The following is a 27,953-nucleotide window of genomic DNA, read 5'->3' on the forward strand; positions in this document are numbered from 1 at the left end:
TGCTGGACAACAAGCTCCAGAATCATTCTCAGCTTGTGGGGTTAAAAAAAAAAAAAGAAAATTTGATCCACAGGTAGGAGGCTGTAAATGCAGTCATTTGAAGAAACCAACATTTTCAGAGCAGTCTTGCAGGAACTGTCACCTTTAGCAGTTAACTATCAAACAAGCGGTGATGGGCAACTAATAACTGCAGAATGGAACCTAATACACCTACAAATACCAGGTGACGTGGTGGAAGCTTATAAACATTAGGAAGTATGTAGTACTCAGAAAACCATGGTGTTTATGAAATGGGAGGTTTAGGAGCACATTCAGATGTACGTGTTCCTAAGATATAATTTAACAAGTTTTCAGAACTATCCAAACGGAAGGCTTACAAACTTTAATCTTCAGAACAATATGTGAATATTCACCCAACAATTTACAACAATAACAATATCCAAACAATACAGAATATGAAGTGATAAATGTATACACAATGTTGTTCTTCCACTTCACCCAGTGCTTGTAAACAGTTGTTGAAGATGGTCTAACCTGAATCAAAAAATATTCCAGTAGTTATGCCAGTAATAAACATGTAAGAGGGCAGACTTAAACTCTCACAGTAAAGGATTTAATGTGACTTAACATTAAACTTCCACACCCAAAATTAAAGTGTTAATTCATTGCAGTGTTGTACCAATTTTTAAGCACAAGGTGAGGATAGACCACTAAGTTACACATTTAGAAGAGGCTGTAGGAAGGAGAAGACAGTAAATCTACATGCACATTTAAGGACACAGTGTAAGCTGCGTTTGCCTTCATGACAAATCCAAGGTTACATTAGCAAGGGGAAAAAGGACAACCTTGCCAGTGAGGTTAGCAGTAGCACTGTTCCACAGATGGAATTTTTTTTAAGCGCCCTTTGCTGTTACAGATTTTGGTGGTCTTCCATCTTTAGCTGCTTTACATTATCTTCATTAATAATTATCTTTCTGCATGTAGCACTTGAAATGAGAGTCTGGCAACCATCACCACACTATGTTATAGTTACATGTCTTACAATAACAGACTGAGGGAACTGGGCTTGTTCAGCTTGGAATGGAGAAGGCTTCAAGAGACATATGAGCAGACTGCCCATTCATATGAGGAGGTTGTCAGGATGACAGCCAGGCTCTTCCAGCGAGAAAGGGTGTATGCTGAAACAAAATAGGGTCAAACAGGATAGGAGGAAAAATTTTTCCACCATTATTGCAGTCAAGCAGTGGAACAAGTTGCCTCAAAAGGTTGTGAAGGCTCTGTCATCTTCAGTTTTTCAAGACTTGGCTGGATAAAGCTCTGACTAAGCTGGTCTGAGCTCTGAGCTGGCCCCACTTCAGGCAGGAAGTTAGACTAGAAACCTCCCAAGGCCCCTTCCCACTTGAGTTAGCTTACAATTCTACTTACTGTCTTCTGTCACCCTTCCTGAAACCAGGGCTGGCAGCCTGACCCTTATGCTTTACTTATTTGACATGATTACTGAGGTGTCATTGCTGCCACCTAATCAGCTAGATGGATCAATACGAAAAATAGCACAAAATAAGTTTATTGCCAAGTCATGTCCAAGAGTTCAAAGGCATAATGGGCCTTGATTGACACCAGGGATTCCACAGAGCAAAACAATAAACTACTCTTTAGCCAAAAAAGGGAATAAAACATGGTAGATTAGGTTCTTAGGCCTCTATCTGGTCCAAGGATTTGCTGCAGTTACAGCCTTCAGATGCTAGTTGCTAATGTAGCAAAACCAACTTCTCCTGTCTGCAGAAATGGTTTGTACTGGTGCAGCTATAGGTATCAGGAACACATTCATCATTGGGCTGAGCCATGGTACTGCATGCAACAAGAGTTAGGAATTTAGGCACCGGTGTTTGAAAATTATGCTTTCAGTTACACTTGAACAAGTTTTCTAAATGGACTTGCTCTTCCATAAACCATATAATCAACAAAAGAAGAAAGATGACTGTCAGATGTCATAATATACTTTAATATTACTGGATGCAACATGTATTATATTATCTTCCATGCAATTTGACCTGAACTTTAAATAGATTCATAGAAGACTGGTTTATTTCTGCAACACTTAAAATGAGCGTGGCTATGACAAGTGTTAAATTGTAAAGTAAGCATAGTCCTTATGGTCGCCTAAACTCATGGGGTTCTACATGTCACCAGATCCATATAAGACCACCCTAGATAAACCCTGCTACTTCCAGATGCAGAGTCTCAACATAGTGTGCTACCTGCCCTGTATAATGCAAAAATACTAGTATTTTAAAAAGTTTAATGTTTAAGTCATAGAAGTGTCACAAGAGGTTATACTGTTTCAAGAAAGCCAATGAACATGACTTGTAATTATGTGACCACTGCTTTACCATGTAATAAGCTCATTCTACAGTTCTAATTTTTTTTTTCTTTAAATTAGACTACAGTTGAACAATATATAAATGGTTATTTTCAGCTTCTGGGGGCCACTGGAGATGTAATAAACTGCATACAGCACAACATTCTGCTAACTCTACCATCCTGAGATTTATGTACTCAGACAGTAAATTTGGTCTTATTTCACTCATAGCTATGCTTATAAGGACCAATGTTCTATTCCCTAAAGGCATTTTCATGCAGGAACACAGGCAAAAGCCAGGGCAAGTAAGTATTTGTCCATATATAAGGTTCTTTTATTGGTCATTACTACTATTCTGAAATTTTTTAAGTCACCACAACAATTTCAAAACAAGTTTATATTCACATGTTCACAGACTGCAGTTTTGGATGTGTAAAAATCCAGCAAATATTTGATGGTAAATAAAACCAGGAACCTGCAGCATCAGTAACACCGAAAGAAAGGTACCTGCAGTTTTTCTTGAAGACCTAGCAAATACATGGTGAAAGGAGATTGTCTGTTACAACTTAAAATACATTTGCCTTGCTGTTAATGCCACTCCATTTGTCAGTTGTCTGTTGACTTGTCAGATTGAAGTCCCAACTTTACAGACACTTCTGCATAAGTGTTAATACTATGTTTAGGCTTGGTACTTTTAGTTGCAGCTATCCTCTCAGACTACAAATTCAGAACACAGACTTACTTAAATTGGGTTTGTATATGTAGCCAAGATGCTAAAAGATGCTAAGTAGTAGCCAAACCTGATACTTCAAGGAGGCTGAGCGATTACAGTGCAATATTAATTATGGTTTAACTTTCCTCTTAATGAATATTATCAGCCATGCGAAGACAGGGCTCTAAGCAGAGACAGTGGGGAAGCCCAGACTCACAGGCAAGGACTGGAATGGCGACGGAGACCTCTGGTGGGAACAAGGCGGGAAGCAATCTGGTGGTACAAAAGTCACCAGCTGTTTCTCCAAGGTGCTTGTTTTCCGAAAGAGCTCTCCCATCTGTAAACTTTACACTCGTACGTACACAATAAATAATCAGTAAACAGTCCATGTTACTTGCTTGATTTTGTTTGATATGATTAGCTGCTCTAAAACATCTCGGGAACGATCTGCAAAAGAACCAAGGAAATTCTTGTTATTCATTCAGAATATAAATAGGTGGTATTTAGAAATCAGGTAAATGGCAAAACTATTCAATTATAGATCTGCATTTACACTTATCTTGCTATTACAATATCACAGTTCAGATATATCTTTAGTAATTCAAAACCACTTGGTTCTTTCTGCAATCACATAGCTGTAAAGCATCACCAACCAATCAAACTTAAAAAACCCAAGATAGATCATAACCTCTCTTCAGCTTGTCTTCCAGGCTGACCAGTCCTACCCCATTCCACTGTTTCTTGAATGGATGCTGTTCCATACTTTTGGAATAAAGTAGGGGTTTAAGATGTTAGAATATTTTTCTGAAGTCTTATCATCAACTTTGGATCTTCATCAGCATGTTGATGGGGGGAAAAAAAGGGAAAGAAAAAAACTCCAAAACAAGAAAGAAATCCCACTCTGAAGGTTGCCATGTTTCAAAGCAAAACTGTCACCTTGCTTTGAAAATCTCAGTGTACAATTATTATTTTATCTAGTAAGTTGTTATTTGTTTTGGATTATTTACAGTGTGCTTTTCCAGAGAGCAAGAAGACACTATCAAGAAGTAATTACTCTTCTTACTCCCTGCATGATTTGACCTACCTGTTATCAGTGGGCATCCATGGAACAGAAAAATGTGTATCTTTGGACAACATGTGAGGACTGCTTCCACAGCAACATCTGTCAGATTCACACAGCGTTCCATATGGATCTCCTGTTACGAAAATAGTAGTAACAAAAGCCTGTCAGAGCACCCACAGTTTTGGAAGCAGAGCTTTTCTTTGCCCAACCAATTTTCAGAGATCCCCACCCAGAAGAAAGTATGATCTACTGCTCCTCTGTGCATTGACCCCATATGTGATCCTGTACAGAGAAGGAAAATACCCTCAGGAAAATAAGACAGCTTTTCTATGAAGAGTCAACACTAAAAACATAAACCTGAGTTTTCCCACAACATATTATCATTTGAGACAACTGAGAAAACTCTTCAGTGAGATTGTACAGTGTATGAGTCCCATCAGTTTTCCTATGACACACATTCTCCTAGCAATTTCTTGTCCAGGAGAACAGAACCCAAACTGAATTCTGGGGTTTCTCAAAACAGGCAGGATTCATGAGTCTCTGCCGAAGTTCCTAATGTCTATCTATCTATCTATCTATCTAGGTCCTAAAAGAAGTCTAAGAACTTATTCCAAGGCTAGACTAAAACCTGCTCTCCATTTCTGTGCAGTTGCAAAACTAGTACTTCTTGTACGTGCTAGAGAAAGAATAAATTCAGCATTAACAGATTACTACCAACTCTTTTTTTTCCCCTCTAAACTGCCTTACATATTAATAAATATAACATACAGGAAGAAATGGAGAAAAGAGACTATCAAATCTAATGCAAACAGGATTTGGGAAAATATACTTTAGGGATTCTGGGGTAAAAATAAAAAAGCCCCATTGTTTTATTGTGAAAGAGCATCTTTCCGGATTATAAACTCCAAGGATCTTGAAAGAGCACAGAAATGAAAGGGACCTTTTGTAATAAATGCAACTTTTTATCGAATGATGATGGAGAAAACAAGAACTGTATTCAGAGAAGCAAGATACACAAAAGCTGATATATGTATAGCTTTTAGTTCATTTTAATAAGTAAGTGAAATGTGGAATCTGAATACCTCTGAATGAAGTAAGATTTATAAATCTGCCTCCTAGTTACAGCTTGAGAATTTTAAGACCCTACTTTTTTCACATGTAACTGACATTAGATCACTGTCTATAAATTTGCACTTCGATGATATGAAACAGAGGTAAGAGGACTGTGACACAGACAAGAAAAAGAGCTACACTGAAGAAGAGATTGTAGCAAATAACTCCATATTCTCTACTAAATTTCTTTTTCTTACTGCTTGTAAACCAATAGACCTAAAAAATTCTAGCTGTTCATACTGATAGGACACAACTTTTGTTTTTAAAATTGGTGTTCCACACAAAACCATTACATTTTGCCTTAATAAAACTGTACAGACACCACCCCCACCACCCCCCGCCCCCAAGAAACCCATCCAAAAAAACAAATGTAGTAAAAGCACTTAAATACATGGCTTTTAAGAAAGCGGAAACGAGTATTGAGTGCAGGAAAATGAACAAGCAAAATCCATACGACTATTCAGTCTGGCATGACTGAAATTTCCCATTAGTTCTTCTGAAATCAAAGTCCACCACCTCAGCATTACTTTCTTGAACACTTACAGATGAAGCACGTCTTATGTAAGCTACCTAACTTGTTCTTCCTGATCTAGTACAGATTCCACAAGCTTCCATGTGCAGCACACAGAAAAGAAAGCCTATGCACTTTCAAAGAAATAGTAACTACAGCAATGTGACCAGGAAACACCAAAGGCCACATTTTGCAAGTGGAAATTTTTATTAAAAATAAATGGAACTACGTTGCTATGGTTTGAAGAAAAAGGGCTTACATACAAGAATATAATTCTCTATGAACTGTGGGCAGTAATAATACAGAAGAGGGAAGGTAATACTGACAGAGCAATTATACCAACATTGCTGGAAAATAGGTCAAAACCCTCTAGGAACCCTCTAAGAACCTTACAGAACCTTGCTCTACTCAATAGCAAACCCAAAACTTATTACAATATTTGTGTTTTAAGACATATGTACTGAAGACTTTTGAGAGTAACCTAGACCGAATGACCTAATCCAAATCACAGTGATACCCGCTGCTTTACATTTGTAGGCTGGATACGAGGTGTCTTATGACATAGACACCCTGCATAGACTCAGGGTTGTTTAGAGAATCTGTAATCAATGTTTTGCTACAGCTAAAGGTGTAACCAGCCAAAAGACAAAGATATTTTCAAGTCACTTCTAGTATACAAAAATAAGATCTCTCATTGCTATGGTCTGAAAAATAGTAATTTCATCTTGTTCCACAAGACTCATCAAGACTAAAAAGATTGTCCAAAATAGACAAAATCAGCTGGAAAAAACCAAAACCAAATCTAACTGTTCACCCTCCAAATAAAACAGTAACAGTTATATTTTTTCCAGGTTATTAATACTGTCAGTTGACCCAGATTTGGTATTTTGTTTAGGGTTGTTTGTTTTATTAAACACTAGAAACTAGCAAAAGTATGACCTGTTTCCCATCTTGGTTTCTAGATGAACAGTTTGGATTCAGAAACAGCCTTCATGAAAACAAAAACACACACTCAGATAAAAATTTACTATATAGAAAAGTAGAAGATCGTTTATGGTAAGAGGTATGGGATGTCTCTTCTCCTTTATTTTATTACTGTCTCAGTGCCTAGAGAATCTTTATGCAAAGACGCTTCACTTTCACAGTTGCTTTCATGAGTTAAGAGATTTACCTCTACAGAGGTGCTAACTGATTCTTAAATCCACGGAATTATCCACATTACAAATCCTGCCTCAGTGTGCAACACAATCAAGAAATAACTCCAGTGAAATAAAGGGAAAAAATTAAGCATTCATCTGCATTTATTATACAACTCTCTAAAACAATGTGAGTTAAAATAAGCATACTACATTCAACAGAAGAAAAGTCATATTGAAAAGACTGAGGTTCTCAAAAAGCTGGTCTGGGACATTGCTACAGAGAGACAGAAAATATTCAATTCATAACCAAAATCAGAGCAAGGGTGTACACAAACAAAGGCAGTCAATAAAAACCATCCCTCAGAAGTGATACTGATAATAATAATTAAAATTTGATGGTATTTGCTTTTGTTCATTTCTTTCTTATTAAGTAAGTTACCTTTAAATTCTTTGAACATGTTCCACTCACTAGTGCTACAACGCCATCATCTGTCACCTAGAGAAAAAACCACATTGTTATTAACACAATGGATTAAAGCTCATCTTTTTCAAACACAGCTATTTGGGGGAAAAAAAAATAAATTATTCACTCCTTGCAGTCATTGAATACACTTAAAATTACAGTATTTTCTTCCCAACTAAGCTTGTAGAGAAAATTATCCATGTATTTTTTTTCAGTTTATTAAACACTGTTGCATTTTAATGCCATGTGATCCAGCCTGGCTTTCTACCTGGATGTTTTCAACTGTGTAACTGCTATTTCTGCAGCTTCTTTATCTCATTTACCAGTGAGTACACTATTATGGTCAGAGCATGGCACTTTTCATTTATAAGGTTTAAAGTACTTCTGCTCTACCTAGACCAATTTTTCTCCTGTTTTCAGGACTGATGGAGATGTTCCTGAAGGAAGTTTCTTGGGTTGGGGAAAAAAAACGTAATCACAGCAGTCTTTTATCTGATGTCTTACTTTCACTTATCTCGAAGCAAACCAGTTACATACGACAAAAATCCCTCAAACAAGCAGTCTTAGAGCAGTCATCATACACTCGTATTAAAAGGTTTATCAAAGTGATTGGCTATAGCCAGCCATGAAGCAATGATTACCTGCAAGAGAGAGGAGAGACAAAAGACATTCCTTACCTTAGAAAGGCAAGAAAGGCCAATTTATTAATTTGCTTCCAGGAATCAAATTCATTAAACTTCCTCCTCACTTCAAAAGCTGGATTGGGTATCAGATCCGTCACACAGGTTTTTTCATAGAGCTTGTATTAGATGGCAGGAATAGTAGTCATCAAATACATACAGTCAGGCTCAGCCAAATTTGACAGCTAGAATCCAGAAACCACAAGCTCTGTTTCTGTTTAAAGATTTGATTATTCCCATTGCACAAATTGTCTTATTGCCTTCTGGCCCTCTATTGCAAATCTGCTGCACAGAACTGTAATAGAAAGGGTCAGACCAATGCGAATGGAGAGTGGACAGGAATGTCCCAGCATGGAGGCACACAAAGGCCTGCAAGAATGGCTGGTATTGTCAGTACCTAGCTTAGGAGGTCAAGATGACAGCACATTTAGCTCCTCAAGACACCCAGAGCAGGAGACAAAAGGCAGTAAATGAATAAATTCTAGTAACTCTCACAGGTGGGACAGAACGGAGAGAGTAATCACTGTCAGTTCCTAAAGGGCACATCCAAAACCAGTGCAGGGTCACCAATCTAAAACCAATCCAAGTACAGTGATATAGATTTGATAGCCTGTGTCCCTTATCCTCCATGTCATCAAAACAAACCTGGACCAGACTGCCTCGTTGGTGACTGAACTCTGGAGAGACCATCTGAATGCTACTGTCATGATGCTTGTGACTACATGATTATGACGGCGTGTTCTCAGTTTTGTATTAAAACAAAGTCCCCTCACTTCCCTGGATGAGCTCACAGTAACCACCGCTATACTATTACTACAGTGTTGCAGTAGTTTCCTACTCTGCTCTCTGCTGATCTATGTGCATTGTCTGTAATGCTACATCTGCCCATCCTCATCAAGGGATACACTCTAACATTGGGGATGTAAGGGATACACTCTTACATTGGTACCTGCTGACACGGAAGTCCCGGACACAACCTATACGACCAATGTGCTCAAGTTGATGCCACTTTATTAAAGGCTACACAGCAATTTATACACTATCACAAGCTTCACGCGCCGCTATCTTACTGCTAATAGGGTAAAGCTACTTGTTCACGCGCCCTTTTGCCCTCTATGATTGGTGCCGGTGTGGTGTCTACGCGCTGCTCTCCCACTAGGTAGGCATCCTGTTTTCGACAGTCCAACTTCTTTATCTTCTGGCCAGGAATGTAGTTTCTCAAGCTATCTCGGCCTTGCTTATGTCCTTGAACACAGCTGCAGCTTGTTGTTACAGTGAGGCCCCTCGGTCTGGATCGCTCATAATACGTCTGTTGTTTTCCAGCCATTCCACAGGTACCAAGCCACAAATACATCAGCTTCTTGGTACAGACCAGTTGTCACCAAACTCTGTATGTATCTCTCACAAAGGCTTACATAGCCCAGTACCAGCAGTTAAGTACATCAGCAACCCAGCTTTGTCCTACATGAGAAGTGTCTGCACAGATAAAACAGCTAACCTGCAACTTGGCTTCTGCCAACACATTTTGCAGAGAACTAAACTGTCCCACACCCTACACAGAAGACTGTTGCAGTCTGCACAGCACTTTCAGGTAAGATTCTTCCCACAGTTATTTGCCATACACTGAGACAATCAACATTAAAGAGGAAATGTACTGTTTAATTAGTGCAGGGATTTGGACTCTCGAGTCTGTATTTCTACCTGTTAACACTGCTGTGATTTAGAGCACAGTAGAACTAGAGCAGTAAGTACAGGGCTTATGTATAAAACCTACCTCCTCAGAATGGTAACATAAGCATACTGATACATAAAGAGAAACAGGTTTCTTACATGGTCCTGGGCCAGTGTAGCAGAGTTCTTCAGGCCAAGCTTCCACTCACACTCTCTGTGCATACAGCACACAGAGCTACAGCTCCTTCTTAGTTCAATCCTTCCCTGGCCTCACCTGACCCACTTCTTGCTATTTTGCACCACTTCTATACCTTCTACTTATTGTACTTCATGTCTGTAGACACCAGATGAACCTATTTTTAAAATGGCCAAATCACCTTGAGGCATTTGGCTCCTCTAGTCTAGCTCGTATCTGCTTCCTTGTTCCCACAAGTGCCTGTTCATTTATTTCCAATGCTCTCACTGTTCACTCTTTCACACAGCTTTGCCAGTTGATATTTTTACTATGCACTCTGGAACTCAAACACAAGAATATGGTTAGGCCTTGCAATCTCTACAGGCATGAGCCATCCATAGTTTCTCTACTTCATCTTAAGCTTACTTTGTTTATATCTAGTATATGTTTCCATTTATTTTTTAGTCAAATGAAATTCAGAATTCTAGTGTATTAGCACCATATGATTATCAGAAAGGAATTAAAAAATATGGAAATATTTAGTTACTCAAGAAGCTTTCATCTCATTTAAAACATACAGGGAAACTCCACTATTTCCTATAAAGGAAGAGAGAGGCAAGGAAACAAAAAAGTAATGAAATAAATTTGAAGAAATAAGAGTTAAATGATAATAATAAAAATCACCAAAGAAAAGATTAAATTACTTTTGATGCCCTACTTCTGGAAAAACTGAAAGAAGAATAGCACCTAAAATAAGAACCTGCTACGTGTTTTCCAGATCTGACACATCATTACGAATGCTCTGTGCTTGACTCACATGCAACAATCACTCACCATCACAGACAACTGAATGCTATTCTTACTGAAAAAAATCCTTTCCCTCACTTCATTATCTTACTGTAATTATTAAGTATGCTACAGTAGTGCTGTTGCAGCTGATTTCCCCTTTCTCATGCTAAATACTAACTTTTGCTAAAACCTCTTACCTGTCCTTTCTGACATTTTAAATGTCATTCTTTCCATGTTGACTCCATAACATAACTCCGACAAGCCATGCAGAAAGCACAAGCACTCTTGAACTAGAACTAATTATGGAGTGTTTACTTGTACTAGGGGCTTATATTGCTTGACATCCTGTACTATTACTATTCAGGTCAGTTTGTCCTAACTGAAAGCAGACAACAATCTGTCCAAGATTCTACTTTCTTTAAATGAAAGATTTTGGATTACTTTACAGCTTGAAGAAAATTATGACACTAAATAAAGATAATGAACAAAAATCTCCAATATTAGGTAGATTCTAATAAAAGGTTATCTTTGGTCCACAATAGATGCTCTAATACCAAACCGCATATTTTTCTGGTTACCAAGACACAAAATATGTCTTTTCTTTTCCTTGAAAGGAAGAAATTGGAAGTGAACTGTGGTCCTAAATCCTGTCAAGAGTAGAGTTAAAAAGATCCCCTTTCAATTTTATCATGACAATCCTAAAAAATAAACAAAAGTCAATTAGCCAATTGCCACCACAGTTACCTGAGTAGATGAAAAGTCTACACTGTGAAGAAATTTGCAGTTTTCTCCTAGTGCCTGCAGAGATGCATCCATAATGCCTGAACAGCTGCCCAAGTTCACAATTTGTAAGAACTGGCAGTTGAGCGCAAGAGCAAGAATTCCACTGTCAGTTATATCACAGCACCTTTTAAAAGACGCTTCACGCAAGCAAGGACAGGATAAGGCCAGCGCTATGACACCTGTCAAAGAAACAGACCAATTTAAAGAATTATTCCTTTTATAACATAATCACCATGCTGAATCCAATGTCTTCTAGTCCTTGACTGTTCAACTTTCATCTCATGCTGTGGCAGCAAGACTCTGTACAAGGAAGTAATTTTGCAGTTGGTTTCTTTTAAGTCAAGGATGAAAAGAAGAAAATGACAATGAACAGTGTTAGAGTTGATAAAAATTTCTAAATGCTGAATTCCCCTCCACACTGTGGAGGGATACCTGAGGGATATTATATACATGAGGTATCACCTCAGTGAGTACATGAAAAGAAGCCGATGGTTTGAAAGCAGACTGATGACAGTGCTAGGTCCCACTGACAGTGCAGTGAGTATCAGGCCAAAAGCAAGGTAACAGGTCATGTCCGAGGTCAGTTCAAGAAATCAGAACAATAGTTCAGAAGCAGGACAGGAACAAGGTACACCTATGACACAGCTCAGGTCAGGACTGAAGGTGCAGTTGGGCAGCTGGTGTAGGTGGGCATGGCAGGTGAGACCAGTCATGGCCATTAGGGTCTGCTGGTGCCCTCAGAGCCCTCACAGTTAGTAATAACCAAAATATTTGCACAGAAGGAGATAGTCAATAAAATAAAAACACATGAACTACAGTTGCAACACACGAAAGGAATGAATTTCAAGGATGATGGAAATATGATGATTACAGCAGTACAGAAAATTACATCACTTCTGGATAGACAGAAATAAAAAGTTGAATGTCATTATGTTACTATGCAAGAACTTCAAAGAAACATGTATAAAATAGTACTTGCTTGAGTCAGAACCACTGAGCAAATGTTTCCTAGTAATGACAAGGCTCAGATTTCTGGATGTTGTAGCCAGCAGGTTTCTTAAAAGAAAACCCCACACAAAAATCCTGCCAGCCAAACAAACCAACCAAAAAACTCCCACCTGTTACTGAATTAGTAAAAGGTAACACTGCTTTAAAATGGGGTGGTTTGGGGTCTTTCTTCCTGTATGTAATTGAGATGAGTGATAAAGAACTGTTCCAGCTTAACTTAAAGGCTTCATAGTTGACTCTCAGTTTAAAAAGGGCTCAATTTATAAGTAGGAAAGTTAGTAAAGTTGGATGGACTAGGAACTTGCCAATAAAAAAACAGTTTTCCCAGTTTTAATTGCAAAGCAATCAGGAATCTCTATCCAAATAGATGAAAAGTATACATAAAGAGCTCTAGGCTTAGCTGGTACTTTAAGAACTGTACTAGAAATCAGTGGACAGATGAAGGCATGGAGGGAAGACCATCGCAAACTGTATCTTATGGGTCAAAAAGTATAACAATGAGGTGACATTTAAAATAAATAAAATCAATTTTTAAAAATTCAACCAATTACTTAAGCAAAAAGATAAGTATATCACTATGCAGTGGTAAGAAAATACAAACCAAGACTCATCTAATGTATGGTACACATTAGCTCAATACTAAATTAATATTTTGCCTCAATTTTCAATAAGGATGAGTTAATGATGGAGCAAAGGAGTAAGTGTAATCAAAAGACAAAACAAAACTTGTGGAAATAAAACTCCACAAGCTTAATTCTTTTAACATAACTTGAAACTGAAGGTTAAAATTAACAACTGAAATCCTAAAGTCCTAAAGCAAGTCTTTTAAGTCAGAGAAGATGCTATAAAGCTGATTTATTAACAAATACATTTAAATAAAAAAGGGGAAAAAAGTCATTTAGGAAATCACAAGCCTGAACTTTCAACCCCAGCGGTACTGGTAAGGCTCTGGCACAGGTTTTGAGGAAGGAATAATCAAGATGAAGTGGAAAATATGATCAAATGTAGCATAGTTTTACCAGAAACCTGGCATGAGAGTAACCTTACAGCTCTCTTTCATAAGATAATCAGTGCTCTAGACCTATAATTGACACCACTGTAGCGACTTTTGGTTAGTATTCGTGTGGCATTGGGGATTTTTGTAAGCAATTTTAACCCTAGATATTTTTTTGCAATTCCCTCCACTCTAACAAGAAGAATAAAACAGAAGTAAGACCCAGTTATCCGTGCACAGATAACATACCTTCTGAAGTGATTCCGAGTCTGTTTTCTTTGCAAGAATTTAAGTTGATCTTTTTCAGTTGCTTGCAGTTATAAAGCTGCAACAATGCATTATCCGAAATATCACAGTCTCGGAGGTCTAGAGACTCTACAGCAGGGTGCAATATCTGTAAAGAAAACCTACCATTTCAGTCAAACTCTACTACATCACAGAACTTGCATATTTTTATCTAAAATACTTGTAATGTTAGACATCATATAGAACTTCTAAAAAATATTCACTAGAGGATGGGTTTAGCAGTCCTAGGACCTAAACTCCAAAGAAAACTTGGTGTATTTGCCACAACAGTTCATCTCCTACAGCATGAACGTTCAGTTTCTGTGATCACGTCTAGAGTAGAAGCACATTAACACTACTATTTAAACAGTGGAAGTACTATTTTGACTGTACAGTTGCTAACACTAGTGCTTCTGTCAGTACAGCTGTGTTCACCGAGTGTAATACCTTCAAACTTACTAGCACAATTTTGATAGCAGAAATCTGAAGTATAAAAAAATACTGTGATCAAAACTTAAATCTGCTGAACAGGTAAGGGTAATACTTGAAAGATATTCTGCCCCAGAGTATTTTTCTCACCTACACACTCTTTTTTCATAAACAAGCACTCTCATTATCATACCATGAGGAGGTATCAAATCCTCATTAAATAGGCTCTTTAACTCCCACAAGACCATAGGTTGGAGTTTTTGTGAAATCTTCCCCAAGAGGACATTTATGAAATTCAGACCCTAAGCAATGGAAGGCTTCAGATTTTAGTAACAATAGCCATATATCTTACCTCTAATTTAATTTTCAAGGATTCTCACTACATTTCAATAAATACTATTTATAGCCCTCTCTTCTGCAAACAAGCTATACCTTTGCTGAGCCGTCCTTCAGACCAACAGGCAAGTGTTAAGTGTTAGATCAGGTTTTCACATTACCTTATATTGCTCCCTTCAGTTTGTCATTCCCTGACTTAACTCACAAGGATTAGAGCATATGGTAAATTTCCAAACACAAGCAAAGATAACAGCATAGCTGACAGGCTTGTTAAAGGTCTATTCCTTTCTCAGGTTCACCACTCTAACAGGTACAATAAAGATATTATAAGGAATACCATTTTTCTGATTTGCAAATACATAAAATGCTAAAATCTTTACTGACAAAGTCTAATAAACCTTCAGAAAAAAAGCAAAAACTTCTAGTAGATTATAATTGCAACCTTTCTGCAAAATGAATGGCAGACCTCAGCTTTTTCTCCCCAAATGCTGAAAGCCTCAAATATGTCTCTTTATGCCACAAAACCAGCAATATATCCCACAGTACACTTGTGAGTAGTTTTCACAAGACAACATTCAGCTCTTTTTTCACTCATATTTCTGAATTCATATCTAAGGAACTAAACAAGCCAAACTCAGAGATGACATACTTAAAGCCAAAGTGACTATGAACATTTATTCAAGATGTTTTCCCTGACTGCTAGCTTGTTTTCACAATTCCAAATTGCCTAGGACACAACAAAAGTAAGCAAACTGCTGGTTTTGAACCCAACTGAGAAATCTATGAGAAAAAGAACCATTCAATGGAAGGAAGTCTAAATGAGAAACAACAATACTATCAGAATACTGCCTATTTAAAGTAGCTAGAGTACTAAGCTTCCCTAGCTCATGATTCTTCACATGCTCAGGTATTACTTAAGAGGTTTGCTTTCTACTGTTATTCACAGATTCATGTTCACTGAATGCATATACTAAAATCTAATCTGTCTCAAAGAAGATGGAATTTTAGATAGAGTAAGGATTGTTTGCATCCAGAGTACAGGAGATTGAAGTATAGGCTTACATCCTGTGGACACATGCTGAATGGCTTTATAGATCTTTTAAGGTAAAAGTGAGTTGAAATAAGAAGTTTAGCATGCATGTCATGGAAGGCTGCTCCAAGCAAAAAGCAGAGTAAGGAAAAAAAATGCATGATAACACAAATCTGGGCAAGAACAGGAAAGTAAGAGATGAAATAGAAGTTTATACATAAGCGCAGGTTAACAGAATTTCAACTGGAAGAAATTTACCTTTAAGCAAAATGCTTCAACGCCACCAAAGAAAGGACATGCATAAAAGTAAATGAAATAGCATAGCCTGGAAAATTCCGAGAACAGATCTAGCTGCAATACTGTGGAGACTATGAAAAAAAAGGGCTGGACAGAAGCAATAGCAAAGAAAAAAAATTACTTATCCATATGGAAGACTGAGACATTGCAAATGTGTCACATGTAGAATACTTTGGCTATACATGATGTGAACAAGGAATAATAAGAGAAGAGCTAAACAACATAAGCTATTTTTGCCTCACTGAGCAACAAGAATATCTGCAAGATGAAAGAACAGGAAAACTGAAGGGCAAAACGGTATGGAGAAACAGTATGAATTCAGAATCCAAGAGGTGGTTAGCATTTTTTTAAAAATACAAGTGAGATAAACCTGGAAACTGTTAGCAAAGAAAACTAAGGTATAACATGCCCAAGAAAAGTGATGACAGCTAAAGATAGAATCACAGGAAATTGCAGGAATGGAGAAAGGAAAAACATATGAGAAAAAGAACCAGAACAGAATATCCCAGTGTAAGATGGAAAACAGGCTTCAAGAGAAGGCACTGATCAACTGCTGAATGAAGACAAAGACAGATGAGATTTTACAGAGAGACAGAGGAAAAGGTTGTAGCTTAAACTCTCTGGTTTATTTCCAGACTAAAGATATCCTAATAGGTTTTGTGCATTGATACACACACAATCATATGGTTTCAATTATATACATCTTGTAGGATGCTTAGACAGGATTACTTACTGAAAAGACAGCCTAAACCAAATTTTCTCAATTCAAATTTTCCAAAATAAGATAAATGAATCAGACTTTGATTTTTACTCAAAGCCTTATTTCGTGCAATCAGAAAATGGTGCATACTAAAGATAAATTTTTTTGTTCATAAGTTTTCCCCAATACTTCTAATTCTGCCTCTAGTCTTGGCTTCACTATTCTGACTCTGAGAAACTGATACTATTTGCCTCGTCTGAGTTACAGGTCAAAGCAGAATGAACAGGGCACAATTAATTTTCTGTTTCACCAAGGCCAACCTTTAGCTTTCCTCAATTCTCATGCCTCCCTTTGAGGCTAAACAAGATAACAGTAGACAGATACCAAAACAGATGTGTCCCTGAATTTACAGCTAACAAAAAGGAATTAACTGGTTTCATTTTGAAACACTGACACACATCAGTGAGCAAAAGGGATGAGAAAATTTGAACTACCGATTTCTAGCCCTAGTATCATCACATTTCAAATAATCAATACTTAAATAAATTATATGGAGATCACGTGCATAATGTCAATAGAACATAACAGAAATCTAACAAGTTCCTGAAATCTTTTCATTACTAAATTATGCACTAGCTTCTTGAAACATACTACATTCAGGAACAGAGACCGGTTTGCAATAGAGCCTAGTTTCCCCATACTGAAAAGGGATAATATATGTCAGTTGATTACATAGAAGTCAATTATCGCTGAAGGGAGAATGTTTTTAATTTACTTGTCACTACAAACATAATCTTATTACTACAAATACAGGACTATTAACATCATGAAGTTTAAGAAAAAAAACTGTAAAGACATAGACAGAGTAAGCAGGCCTGAAATTATCTGTTGTCTCATGTAAACAGTTTTAGTTTAGTTCATCCTTGTGTATTAAGTATCACAGACAGAATAGTTTTGAATGTGTTCTTACCTCACTGATATTTGAATCAGTTATTTGCCCTTGCCTACTCATTAATTTAATCAGTTTATCCTTTATGTTGGGTGGCAATGACTTAATATCTGCAGCATATCTGGAAAGGTTCTTTGTCAAACATTGAAGGCATCTGAAATAAAGGAAAGTTACAGTACAGTCAAAAAGAGGCATTACATATTAGAACTAGAACAATCAAGCCATAAGATGCCATCTTCTGCATCCAGCTATGCTACTTTCAAACCTTATCAATTCCAGCTGTTCCATGCTACCACCAATTCAGCTGTTGCCCTTTGAGGTCAGTCATCTGATCCTTCTGTGCAAGCATTCCCCAGTCAACCGCAGGCAAAAACTGTAGCCTCATTCACTGCAATCACCAACCCAGCTCACAAAATGAGTTTGCTGGTAGTATATTCACAAACTCTAAGAAAAGCCTTTTTACCAGCTAAGCCTCCACTTGGCAGGCAGCAAAATCTTTAGTTGGGACAGCTAGTTCCAGAGAAGGGACACTTCTTTCACCGCAGTTAAAAACATTAAGGAGGTATTTTCAGATGTAGCATTGTGTTCACTGTCTAGTTTGCAGTATTCTTTTCATATGAATTGTGCTGTGTAACCCTGTGCTCAACCTTTTAACTTTGTGCTTAAAACTAGATCTGATCACAGATGATTGTCACTTGAGGCAGAAATTTTTAGTGGGGTCCAAGAAATCTCAGATCAACAAGCTCATGGTCCTGCAAAGTAATTAGGCAAATAAAACGAGTGGACACATAGAAAATATAATATATTGGGGAAAGTGAACCCACTTGGATTTTTACAAGGTATTCAAAAAGCCTCATCAACAATGGTTCTTCAAGAAATTAATCTGTCCTGGGATGAGAAGGAAGGTTGGGTGAAATCCTATCACAATCAGAAACACTGATTGGTTTGACTCATATAGTCATTCCTTTTCTAATAGCAGTATTTTAGGCCTCCTTCCTCCAACATGTTTATTCATCAGAATGATTTATCAACCTGAAGGAAAGCCTGATTATCGTATACACCGGGCTAGGGATTTTGAACTCAATAATGTCAACACATACTGCATTTTCCAGACATCATGGACACCCTGCTCTCTGGGCACCTTTTGTACTAGGGTCAAAATTGTTTCCTGTTCTGGGCAGTCTGTTCCCTTGGCCAGATACTGAAACTTGACTTGCACAAAGTTTCCATCATGAGATACTGTTGCATGAGAAATTGCAAACAAATCTCAAAGACACACAGGGCTCACATATTTATCTGGAAAGGAAGGACCAAGCAGAAAAGTATTAATAGGCCTACTAGAATCACAGAATAATGGGTGATGCTTTAAGACAGACTTTGAAATTGTAGAATTTTATCTGTGTGAATGCAAGAAAAAGGGATCATTTCAGTCAGAATACATTAAGAGACTTCAGAGGGTGTTACCGGACTGGGAGCACAGAGAGTAGTAAAGGTTCTGTGACTCTCTTGGGTTAAATTAAGGTGAAACGACACCAGACGACCAGTTAAAATGCTTTACTTGTGGTAGAAACAGCTTAAACTCAGAAAAGGATAGTAAGCAATGTGGTGTCTTATAAGAAAGAAAGGAAAGAAAAGAAAAAGGAAGGAGAGAAAGAGAGTCCAGATCACCACTCCAGGTTTCAGTGTTGTCTCAGGTCCAGTAATCTTGGGTGATGGGTGCACACACAGCAAGATTTTCTGTCGACTTTTAAATTCATCTTATCAGCTGATTAGCATATTAGTCCAAGAGAGACAGATATTTCATGAACTTATTTCCATGAGAGATGAGGAAAAAGTGGAGCATGGGTTCTGTGCATGCATTGAGGGGGAATGGGGTGCACCAACTCCCTTGTCCAAATTAGTCGGTGATCATGATCTCCCACAGCTGCCACAGATTTTTGCTGACTTCATGCTTCTTGGGCAATCATCTGGCTTATTCTGGGGCAGGATGCTCACCTCTTATCAATGTTATCACCTCTTCAACGTTAGCAAGGCCTAGATCCTATCAGGCTTACACAATACAGCCACAAAGCATCAGGCTTATGATGGGGCTGGTGATTAGCAAGGCCTGGATCATATCAGGCTTACACAGTGGAGCCAATGATCCCCCCTTTGAGGCTTATCTAAGGAGTCTGGCAATACAACTGCAAGGGAAGGAGGACCTGCGTCCTTTGATACACTCTGCACTTCCCTGGGTGGTGTTCCTTAGACTAATCACAAAGGCCACAGCTTGTCCTTGAGGTTTTCTGTGTGGATGAATGTTTGAGGCACTAATTCCTTCAGTTCCTTACAGAGGAAACAGAGCTTTTTGAGAGAAAAACATGAAGAACTTTACTTAAGCAAAATAAAAAAAGAGATCAGTATTATCCAGATATATGTGGAATAGTACCCAGGTAGAACACCTGAAATAATGCTTTTCAAGGTCAAATATACAGAAGAGTATTCACTTATGCAATATTAAGTACTATAGAGGGACACTAATGGGGCGATCCTGTTTTTTTTAAGATTTCTAAGGCACTTTAATGTATCATAGGATACGCAAAATGTTAATGTCCCAACCTCTGCAACTTTAAATTACAATCACAGGCTTACTGAAACACCAGAGGCAACTCCGGGAAGAGTTTATGAATAGCTTCTAAGCATCCTGACCTTCAGAGCAATCACCAGTCATTAATATGCTAAAAGACAACTGCTGGTCCTTAATGAAGAAATTGCAACTCTCTGAAGGGAGATTTTATTATCAAAACCCAAAGTCCCTAGGTAAATGAGGAACATAAACTAGAGTGAAGCTAACCAACATCCAGAGATAAGTGAAAAGGTAATATTTTGTTGTCTAGGAAATGCCAAGACTTTAAAAAGCATTATACTACACCAAAACTAAAATGGAGAGAGTTGAAATGAGGGAGGAAGGGTAACCCCTCGCTGTCCCTCTCTTGCTTAGAAACCTAACATGAGGTCACATAAGTACTTTGAATTGGAGGTTCTATTATCTATTGATCATAGCTACCTGAATTAGATTCCCTAGGCCAACTTTTCCTTTTAAATCCTATCCAAAATGTTAAAACATTACTGTCCTACATTTTGCTTTTGTAGAATCAATATTTTTGCATTAAGTCACCCCACTAGTAAACTCAGAGCAGCTACTGTAACTGCACAGTAACTTTATTGTAGTTGGCACCTAGACTTTCGTGTGATCTGGATACACACAGCAATAACTAAGATTGGTAAGTAAAGACTATAATGCATTCACTTGGCAGACAGATTCTGTCCCAGTCTAACTTAATGAAAGAAACCAGAATCCTGTTTTTCATGGACAGGGAAAACTGAGTAGTGCTTTACTCCTGTAATGACCTGATAAAATACCATTCCTTCTTGCAAAACCCCCAACTGCTTTCTCCCTGCTCCACATTATCACATTAGTTAGAGCAGCTGTTTATAGTTCAGAGTTGTCTACAAACTGTAAAATGGCATAACTCATGTGCTCCAAATGTATCAAGAGATGCAGAACAGAAAAGGCCTATGATCTTTAACCTTAAGCTTTATGACAGGGTTAGAGTCTCATGACAGGACAAATGTGTATATTTCCAATACATAAACCAGTGAGATGAGGAGCTAGGAAATTAAAATAGGATATAGAAATTAGGCACTTAGGAAATGAAGATATAACTTAGTTGAAGATATAACTCAGTTTAGAGATACAGATGAAAGACTTAGCAATTAGGTTAGGGGCTAGAGGCCCATTAGTTAAAAGATAACTAAGATTAAATAGGATAATAGATCATAGATGATGGACCAGAGAGCAGAACAATATGGAAACCTTGATTAATGGAAGCTGTGAGGGAACGCTTCCTGATGGAATAGGAAGATAGCATTAAAAACTGGTCAAAATCAACCCCAGATCTGGCCTGAGTCCAGGAGGCTACAGAGACTGAGCAAGGAACACAGGTAAAAAGTTCAACAGTGAGGAAGAGGAGCTACTTCATCTCTGCGATCCCAGCCCATGACCACCGGGACATACTGCGCAGACGCGACTAGGAGGAGACCGGGGCGGAACATATGAAAATGACTTTCAGGCTCATTATAATATGAAGCGGGGATATGTCATGCATATGTATAGGCATATTATGAATATGTGATGCTTTGTAGCATAAAGCCAAGACAAGGTGCCACGAGAGGCGCACACGTTTGTGGTGAAGCGATCCCCCATGCACCTCAGCGCTGAATAAACGTACCTACTTTATAACCTTAGAGGTTGTGGAGCCGTGTTTCTGCAAGTCACCAGAAATTAGATATTTATGACTAACTATTCTACAAATAGTCTAATTCACATCAATGTGAAGCTTATACTAAGTTATGTCACCTGAAATAGAATAGCAGACAGATGTTAGAAGTGGGACACATCGGAAGGAGAAATGAACCAGGAGAACAGATACTAAAATACGTTTAATGGCAAATAACAAAACAGACACACCTTCCTGCATTCTGTAGGGTTGGATAATTTATATTTATAGTAAGACCATAAAAGGAAGCTCTGTTTTGAAAGTGATGCTCTACTTCTGTTCTCAGTTTCGTTCATGCAGATGCACCCATCTGCAGATCTTCTGATGCCTTTGTAAGACCTTAGTTTCCCAAGACACTGACAGGTTAGATAATGCACTGGTCTGCAATAGGCTGGCTCCCTGTTAATGGTATCTGTTACACAGGAGCTATCTATTAATGACACATGGAACAATCAAACCTGAGCAATATCTAACTACATACTCTTGTAATGACTTACACTTCTTCATCATGTAGTGACAATCTTAATTAAAACACCTTTAAATTTGACATTTCATTTGTGTTGCTCTAAAAGTCTCATTTTTGATGGTAGAAACTCTCTTGGTTCTGAGCTCATGTCTGGGCATGAGCATGTCAGCTTAAAACACCTGCTGGGGCTCCAAGAGATTTGTAATAGCAGCCTCCTAGAAGTATGACAGCTAAAGCTGTTACCTGCCCAGCTGCCTTCTCCACCCCTGCAGCAAGCGTTGTTGCTGCCAGGCATCCACTCTATTTGGTAGGCCCTGCAACTCCTACACTCTCAGCTTTCAACCAAGCACAATTATGTAAACCAACTACAAATGTGGCGTACCTCAATACGCTGGCCTTAAAATTGCATCAGCTAGGAGTGCATGTGTAAGTTGGTCATTTCTCATGTTGGGAACAATAACTTCAGGGAACAGAAACTAATATAAGATATAACTTGAGCAAAAAAAATAAGGTAAAAAGAATGTTTCTAAATATTTCCAGTATGATGCTCTTGTGCATGTGACCTGTGGAGTGCTAATTTCTCTTTTGGTGTAGAGGACAAAGGTCAACAAGCAGCAGACAAGCAGCACATACCATCAAGCAGCAGAAACACATTAATAAATGCACTTTCTGTTAGGTTTGGAGACGTTAAAAATAACAGCCTTGTTCGAAGGACCACTCCATACACTAATAGATTCGTTTCAGTTTTTAGTTTCTGCTGTAAGTTCTGCTAGCTAAACAATAAGCCTAAAGGTTAGCGTAAGAAAGAAGTTTGAAGTGCAGCCTGGCATAAATAGATGGCCATCACCCAATTTGTGTAAGACAAGAAACAATACACTAAAATTACACAGATTTGTTAAAAAGTTGTGTAATTATTAGTTTTAAGTATTAGTCTTACCAGTATAATAATTATATCATCATATTAACATAGAAAATTGCTGCAACAGTACTAATAAAGTAGTGTAAAAAAGATCAGTAACCAATCAAAAGTAGAAATTGTTTATGGTATCAAGCACTACAGTACATGTAAAGAGAAATTACTAGGTCTAAGATCTAAGGTTAATCATGAGAACATAAGCATATAGGTAATACAGATCTTAAATATCAACAGATGAATCATGCACAACAGAACAACTATGGGCACTGTTTTAGTTTTGCAAAAAAAAAGAAAAGTTATCAGCAAGACAGAACCCTTGTAATTAATTTCTATTAGAGGTCCAGCTGTCATTATACACCACTCTAACCAAATGTAAAGTCCAAAGAGAGGTTGAAAAGGCTAGTTCCACACCCCTCTTGTCTCCTCAACCACTTTTTACTGCACCTTCCTCATGCTGCCTCTGAAATTCACAGCTGCAGTGTGAGCTGTTCAGCATCTGATCTGAATGAAAATTCCCCTGACTAAAACTGTGAGGTAACAGAAATGATACTGCCAGAACAAGTGGTTGAGGGCAGGGGGCAGCAGCAGCCTAGAGTTAAGCCAAATTAGATTTAGCATACAAGCCACAACTCCCGAGTCCCTACAGACAACTTTTTGGAACAGAATCTTGTCTGGCACCAGAATGCCACCAAATCACAGCAAATTAAATACATACCAAATACAAACTCTTGAGAGATCAAAATATTAAGGCTCTATAATCTGAAGTGTACCACAGATTTAAGCAAGGAAAGAAGCAAGATTTCCAGTGTGGAAGCACATTAAAAAAATCACTAAAGTAGCACAGTGTAATAAGGACACCTGTAGCAGGTCACTGCAGAAGACACTGTAACGAGGAGACATCAACTTCAAGCAGAATCTGGGCAGAGTTTAACCACAGGCCTTGCCTGCAGAGACCCATCTGTTAGCACAAGTGACCATGACATAACCTGAGCACACACTGTGATCGCCTTTAACTCATTCCTCTGGAGATGTGTAAGAATGCAATGCCTTCACCGACCCTTGGAGGCTGCTGGATGAACTTTGCTGACTGACTGTGAATTAAGGAACAGAGCTGAACATGGCTTGAAGGTTTGCCTGACACATCTAGGTCGCTCTTATCAGAAGTACGAGTTAGTAAATACTGTGAGTTCTTGTTTTGGCTAACTATAAACAGGGGCCTAACCCTCTGCAAGGGTATGATATATACCGAGACAGTTGCCTTTAGGCAGTATGCCTTGCTATCTAGGAAACCATAAATTTTTGTAACCAGACTGCTTACTTATCAGGGATTAACCACAGGATGTATGGAATGTTTGATAAAATTCTTATATAAGCTAACTGAAATTCTGCCTCGGTGGAGGTGTATTTTGCAGGGTGCAGACCCTATGCTCTCCCCGCTAGCGAAAATAAAGGTGCTTTTGGCTTACAGTCTGTCTGTTCCTTTGAATCAACTGCAACAGAGAAGCCTGTGCTTGGCTCCAACTCAGTACAAGTAGATTACACCATCCACAGTCTTTGTCTTGTTGTAAGATTAAACAGCATATAACATTCCTTTACTTGACTGCAGAAATGAAGAATAGTTGTTTACTTATAAAAAAAAAAATCTTATCAAAGCTCTAAAGACTATGAGTGCGAATGCACCACCGACGGGATCTGTGCAGCATGCTGATCAATGTGAAGGGGCTTCTCTTATGCTGCAATAGCTGGGGTTCTCAGCATCAGAAAGGATGCAAGATTGCTATCACATCTTCTACCACTACTATTCTTTATGCAATAAAACAGTTAACTAGCCTTGAGAGCCCATGTCTTTCCTACTGAGATCCCAAATGAACCAGCAGCTCCTCCATGCAAAACAGCACCCTACCTTGAGCTAGGGTGAGTCAAACAGACTTTCCAAGCCCTCTGGGGGGCTATGTCTGCACCTACCATGTGACTGTTCTCTCTTCTCTGATGGACGCCTATTGAGTCATGTGAATGAGCAAGCAGTCCTTTGTCATACAAGGGCACACACTTCAGTTTTGTGCTAAATACATATTTATCATATGACACATAAATTTTGGTCACTGGGTAAATGAGCTTTTCTGGCAATTCGTCCTGAAGGAGGCAGATTGTCAGCACATACTGTAGTACATAAAAATAGTTGCAGCTAAAAACTTAATACAGACTTAAGATTAATTTTTTTCTCTTGAAGATACTAAGTGGCTAATGCAGCCATGCTTGAATAGGGACCTGCAAATCTAGACTTAACTACTTAGTTCAAATTTGCAGAAAATACTCCAAACCCAATGCAGATACATGGAAATCAATGTGAGCTATGCCAAATCTCCTAGTTAACTGTCTCTTGCCACATAATTTTAAATTTAGCTTGAGAGAAAAGCTTATCAAGATTAATCACATTATTTTCAAAAAGCTAGTTGACATTCTCAGAGTACATTACTGATCTGCAGCTTAAACAATCATTTAAATTATAAATATTTTCACTGTTACTGTACTTTATAGGAAACAATAAAACACTTTTGGCTACACCAGGGCAACTATAATCAATCTTATCTTCAGTGCTTTAAAAGAAGAATAAAGGTCTAAGACTAACCGTATTGTTTGCTAAGCTATTTTTGTTTTATCTTGTCAAATCAAATACATTATCCCTATGTTGTCTCTATCTCCCTCCTAAACACAAAGGAATTTCACATAATGAAAAACTCAAAGCAAAACACCATTCAGTAGATTCACTGAGGCCGGATGAAGTCAGAGATCCCTGACCATCCCTCTACATCCAGATCTGTCAAGGATCATCCTGTTACCTACCTGTCAAACCCTGTCACCCCAAACCCTGTCACTCCTGTCAAACCCTGCCACCTGTCCTGTAACTCCTCCCAAACTGTCACCTCTGCCAAACCCCATCACCTATCCTGCTACCCCATCAAACCCTGTCACCTCCCCTATAGCTCCTGGTGAACGCTGCCAAACCCTGTCACCACGATCAAGCTCAGTCACGTACTCTGCCACCGCTACCAAACGCTGTCACCCGCTCTTCCACCCCCGCCAAAGGCCTGCCAAACCCTGTCCCCCTGGCCAAACCCTTCCTCCGGGCTCCCCCATGGGAGGGCCCGCGGGCTGCCTCGCTGCGCTGCGTTTACTCGAGGCCGCGGCCTCGCTGCGAGGGGAGCGCTCTGCCCCGCCCGCCCGGCCCTGAACCCACCGGACTTCCCGGAGGGAAAGGGGGCGGGCGGGTACAGGGGGCAGGGTGGCGGGGCGGCACTCACAGGTCCAGGAGGAGCTGGGCTTCCTCGCCGGCGCCGTCCCAACCGCCGCTGAAGCGGCTCATGGCGGCGGCGGGAAACGGAGAACGCGGCGCCGCCGCGACCCAACAGCTCCGGGGGATGGTGCCGAGATGGCGGCGGCTCCCTCCGTTTGGCGGGCATGACGGGAGATGTAGTCCCGCTCCCGGCCCGCCGTGAGATCGCCTCAGGCGTTGTGGCGGGAAACGGCAGGAATGCCTCATGAAGCTGCCTGAAATATTGTGAAAAACACCTAATCTCTCACAAAGGGGCTGTCTCCCCCCTCTTCCAAGCCAAAACGTCTTGCTAACACTTTTTTTTGTCTTGCTTTTCATCTTGCTAAACTTTTTTTTACTGAGAATAAAGTAGGCCAATGTGAATTTAGCTTCTGGAATGTGTGGACACAACTGAAAGTTGGTGATTTCATGAAGAAGAAAGGGGTTTGAAGATAAGACAGTAATAAATAAGGCAGTTGGGGCCTATTCTTGAAGATAACAGGAACAAGGATGTGACAAATTAAAACAAACCAGCTCAAGATTCAACACAGCTGCACCACACCTCCTAAACTGACCTTTGTGAGAATGCGTGAGCACTGAGAGCAACCAGCAGACACGGTGAGGAAGACTACTAACAACTACCAGGGACCCCTCGACACCACCACCCTGCAAGAAAGTGCATGCATAATTAGGATGCAGATATTGTAATTAGTTCCAGGAAATCTAATGTATATGAAACTCATTTCTCAGAAAAGTTATGAATATGCACTATCTCACTGTATATTAGCTGCTGCGTATAGATCTGGGGCTCACTCACCTTTGCAAAGCTATTCACATGTGCGCCCAGCACTGCACTAAAGAATGTCTGCTTTCTAAAACTCCAAAATGAGTCTTAAGAGAGTTTCTCTGATGGTTTCTATGGTAACACCAGCGCTTACTATTTAAGACAGAGTATCTTCCCGAGCCTGGAAGAAGTACAGGGGAGCTTGGGGAGGTTCGGAGCCTTCAGGCAAAGGGGTACAGTTGTTTTAACCACTGTTTCCTTCATTCCTGCCATCAGTGGAAGAAATGTGATGCTTGTGAAGAGGGTGACAGAAAGAAGTTTCACAGAGCATGTGTGCAGGCTGTGACTTTTTACTCCATTACATCAAAATCATTCATGGGATTCTTGACAGTTTAGGAAAACATTTTTCCAACAAAAACCGTTTTCAAATAAACACATTAAAAAATATTTATTTTAGCATTGGGAAGGCAGAAACTCCCATGTCAGTGGGAGGTGCTGGATTGAGCAGGGAGTACTAGCAGGCCTCCCTGGAGATCCCTTTCCTGGGGTCAGGAGACATGATAAAGCTGCAGCAGACTGTGTGGTACTGGCAAATTCAGTGTACCTGTGTGATGAACCTAACCAGCAGACACCCCTGGCTGACAAGCAACCAATCCTCTTGCTATTTTT

The 27,953-nt window shown here is 39.0% G+C and overlaps 1 protein-coding gene across 7 annotated transcripts; it reads right to left on the reverse strand.

Moving 5' to 3' along the window:
• Nucleotides 1–357: 357 nt before the first annotated feature.
• Nucleotides 358–27,058, reverse strand: AMN1 (antagonist of mitotic exit network 1 homolog). Of its 7 annotated transcripts, none has more exons than XM_074826237.1 (7): nucleotides 26,490–27,050; nucleotides 17,508–17,640; nucleotides 13,710–13,854; nucleotides 11,420–11,637; nucleotides 7,337–7,393; nucleotides 4,156–4,267; nucleotides 358–3,518 (listed from the first exon to the last, which is right to left on the reverse strand). In XM_074826237.1, exons 1-7 carry the CDS (start codon nucleotides 26,837–26,839, stop codon nucleotides 3,445–3,447), a joined length of 1,089 nt encoding a protein of 362 aa, XP_074682338.1. In that variant the 5' UTR covers nucleotides 26,840–27,050; the 3' UTR covers nucleotides 358–3,444. The 7 variants fall into 7 exon arrangements, 2 of the variants coding, with proteins under 2 accessions (XP_074682338.1, XP_074682339.1); XM_074826238.1 differs by lacking the exon at nucleotides 26,490–27,050 and adding an exon at nucleotides 17,752–24,152; XR_012623474.1 differs by lacking the exon at nucleotides 358–3,518 and adding an exon at nucleotides 8,038–8,254 and having other exon boundaries at nucleotides 4,197–4,267; nucleotides 26,490–27,058.
• Nucleotides 27,059–27,953: the final 895 nt, after the last annotated feature.

Source organism: Strix aluco, chromosome 5 (assembly GCF_031877795.1).
Source record: "Strix aluco isolate bStrAlu1 chromosome 5, bStrAlu1.hap1, whole genome shotgun sequence".
NCBI classification, from domain to species: domain Eukaryota; kingdom Metazoa; phylum Chordata; class Aves; order Strigiformes; family Strigidae; genus Strix; species Strix aluco.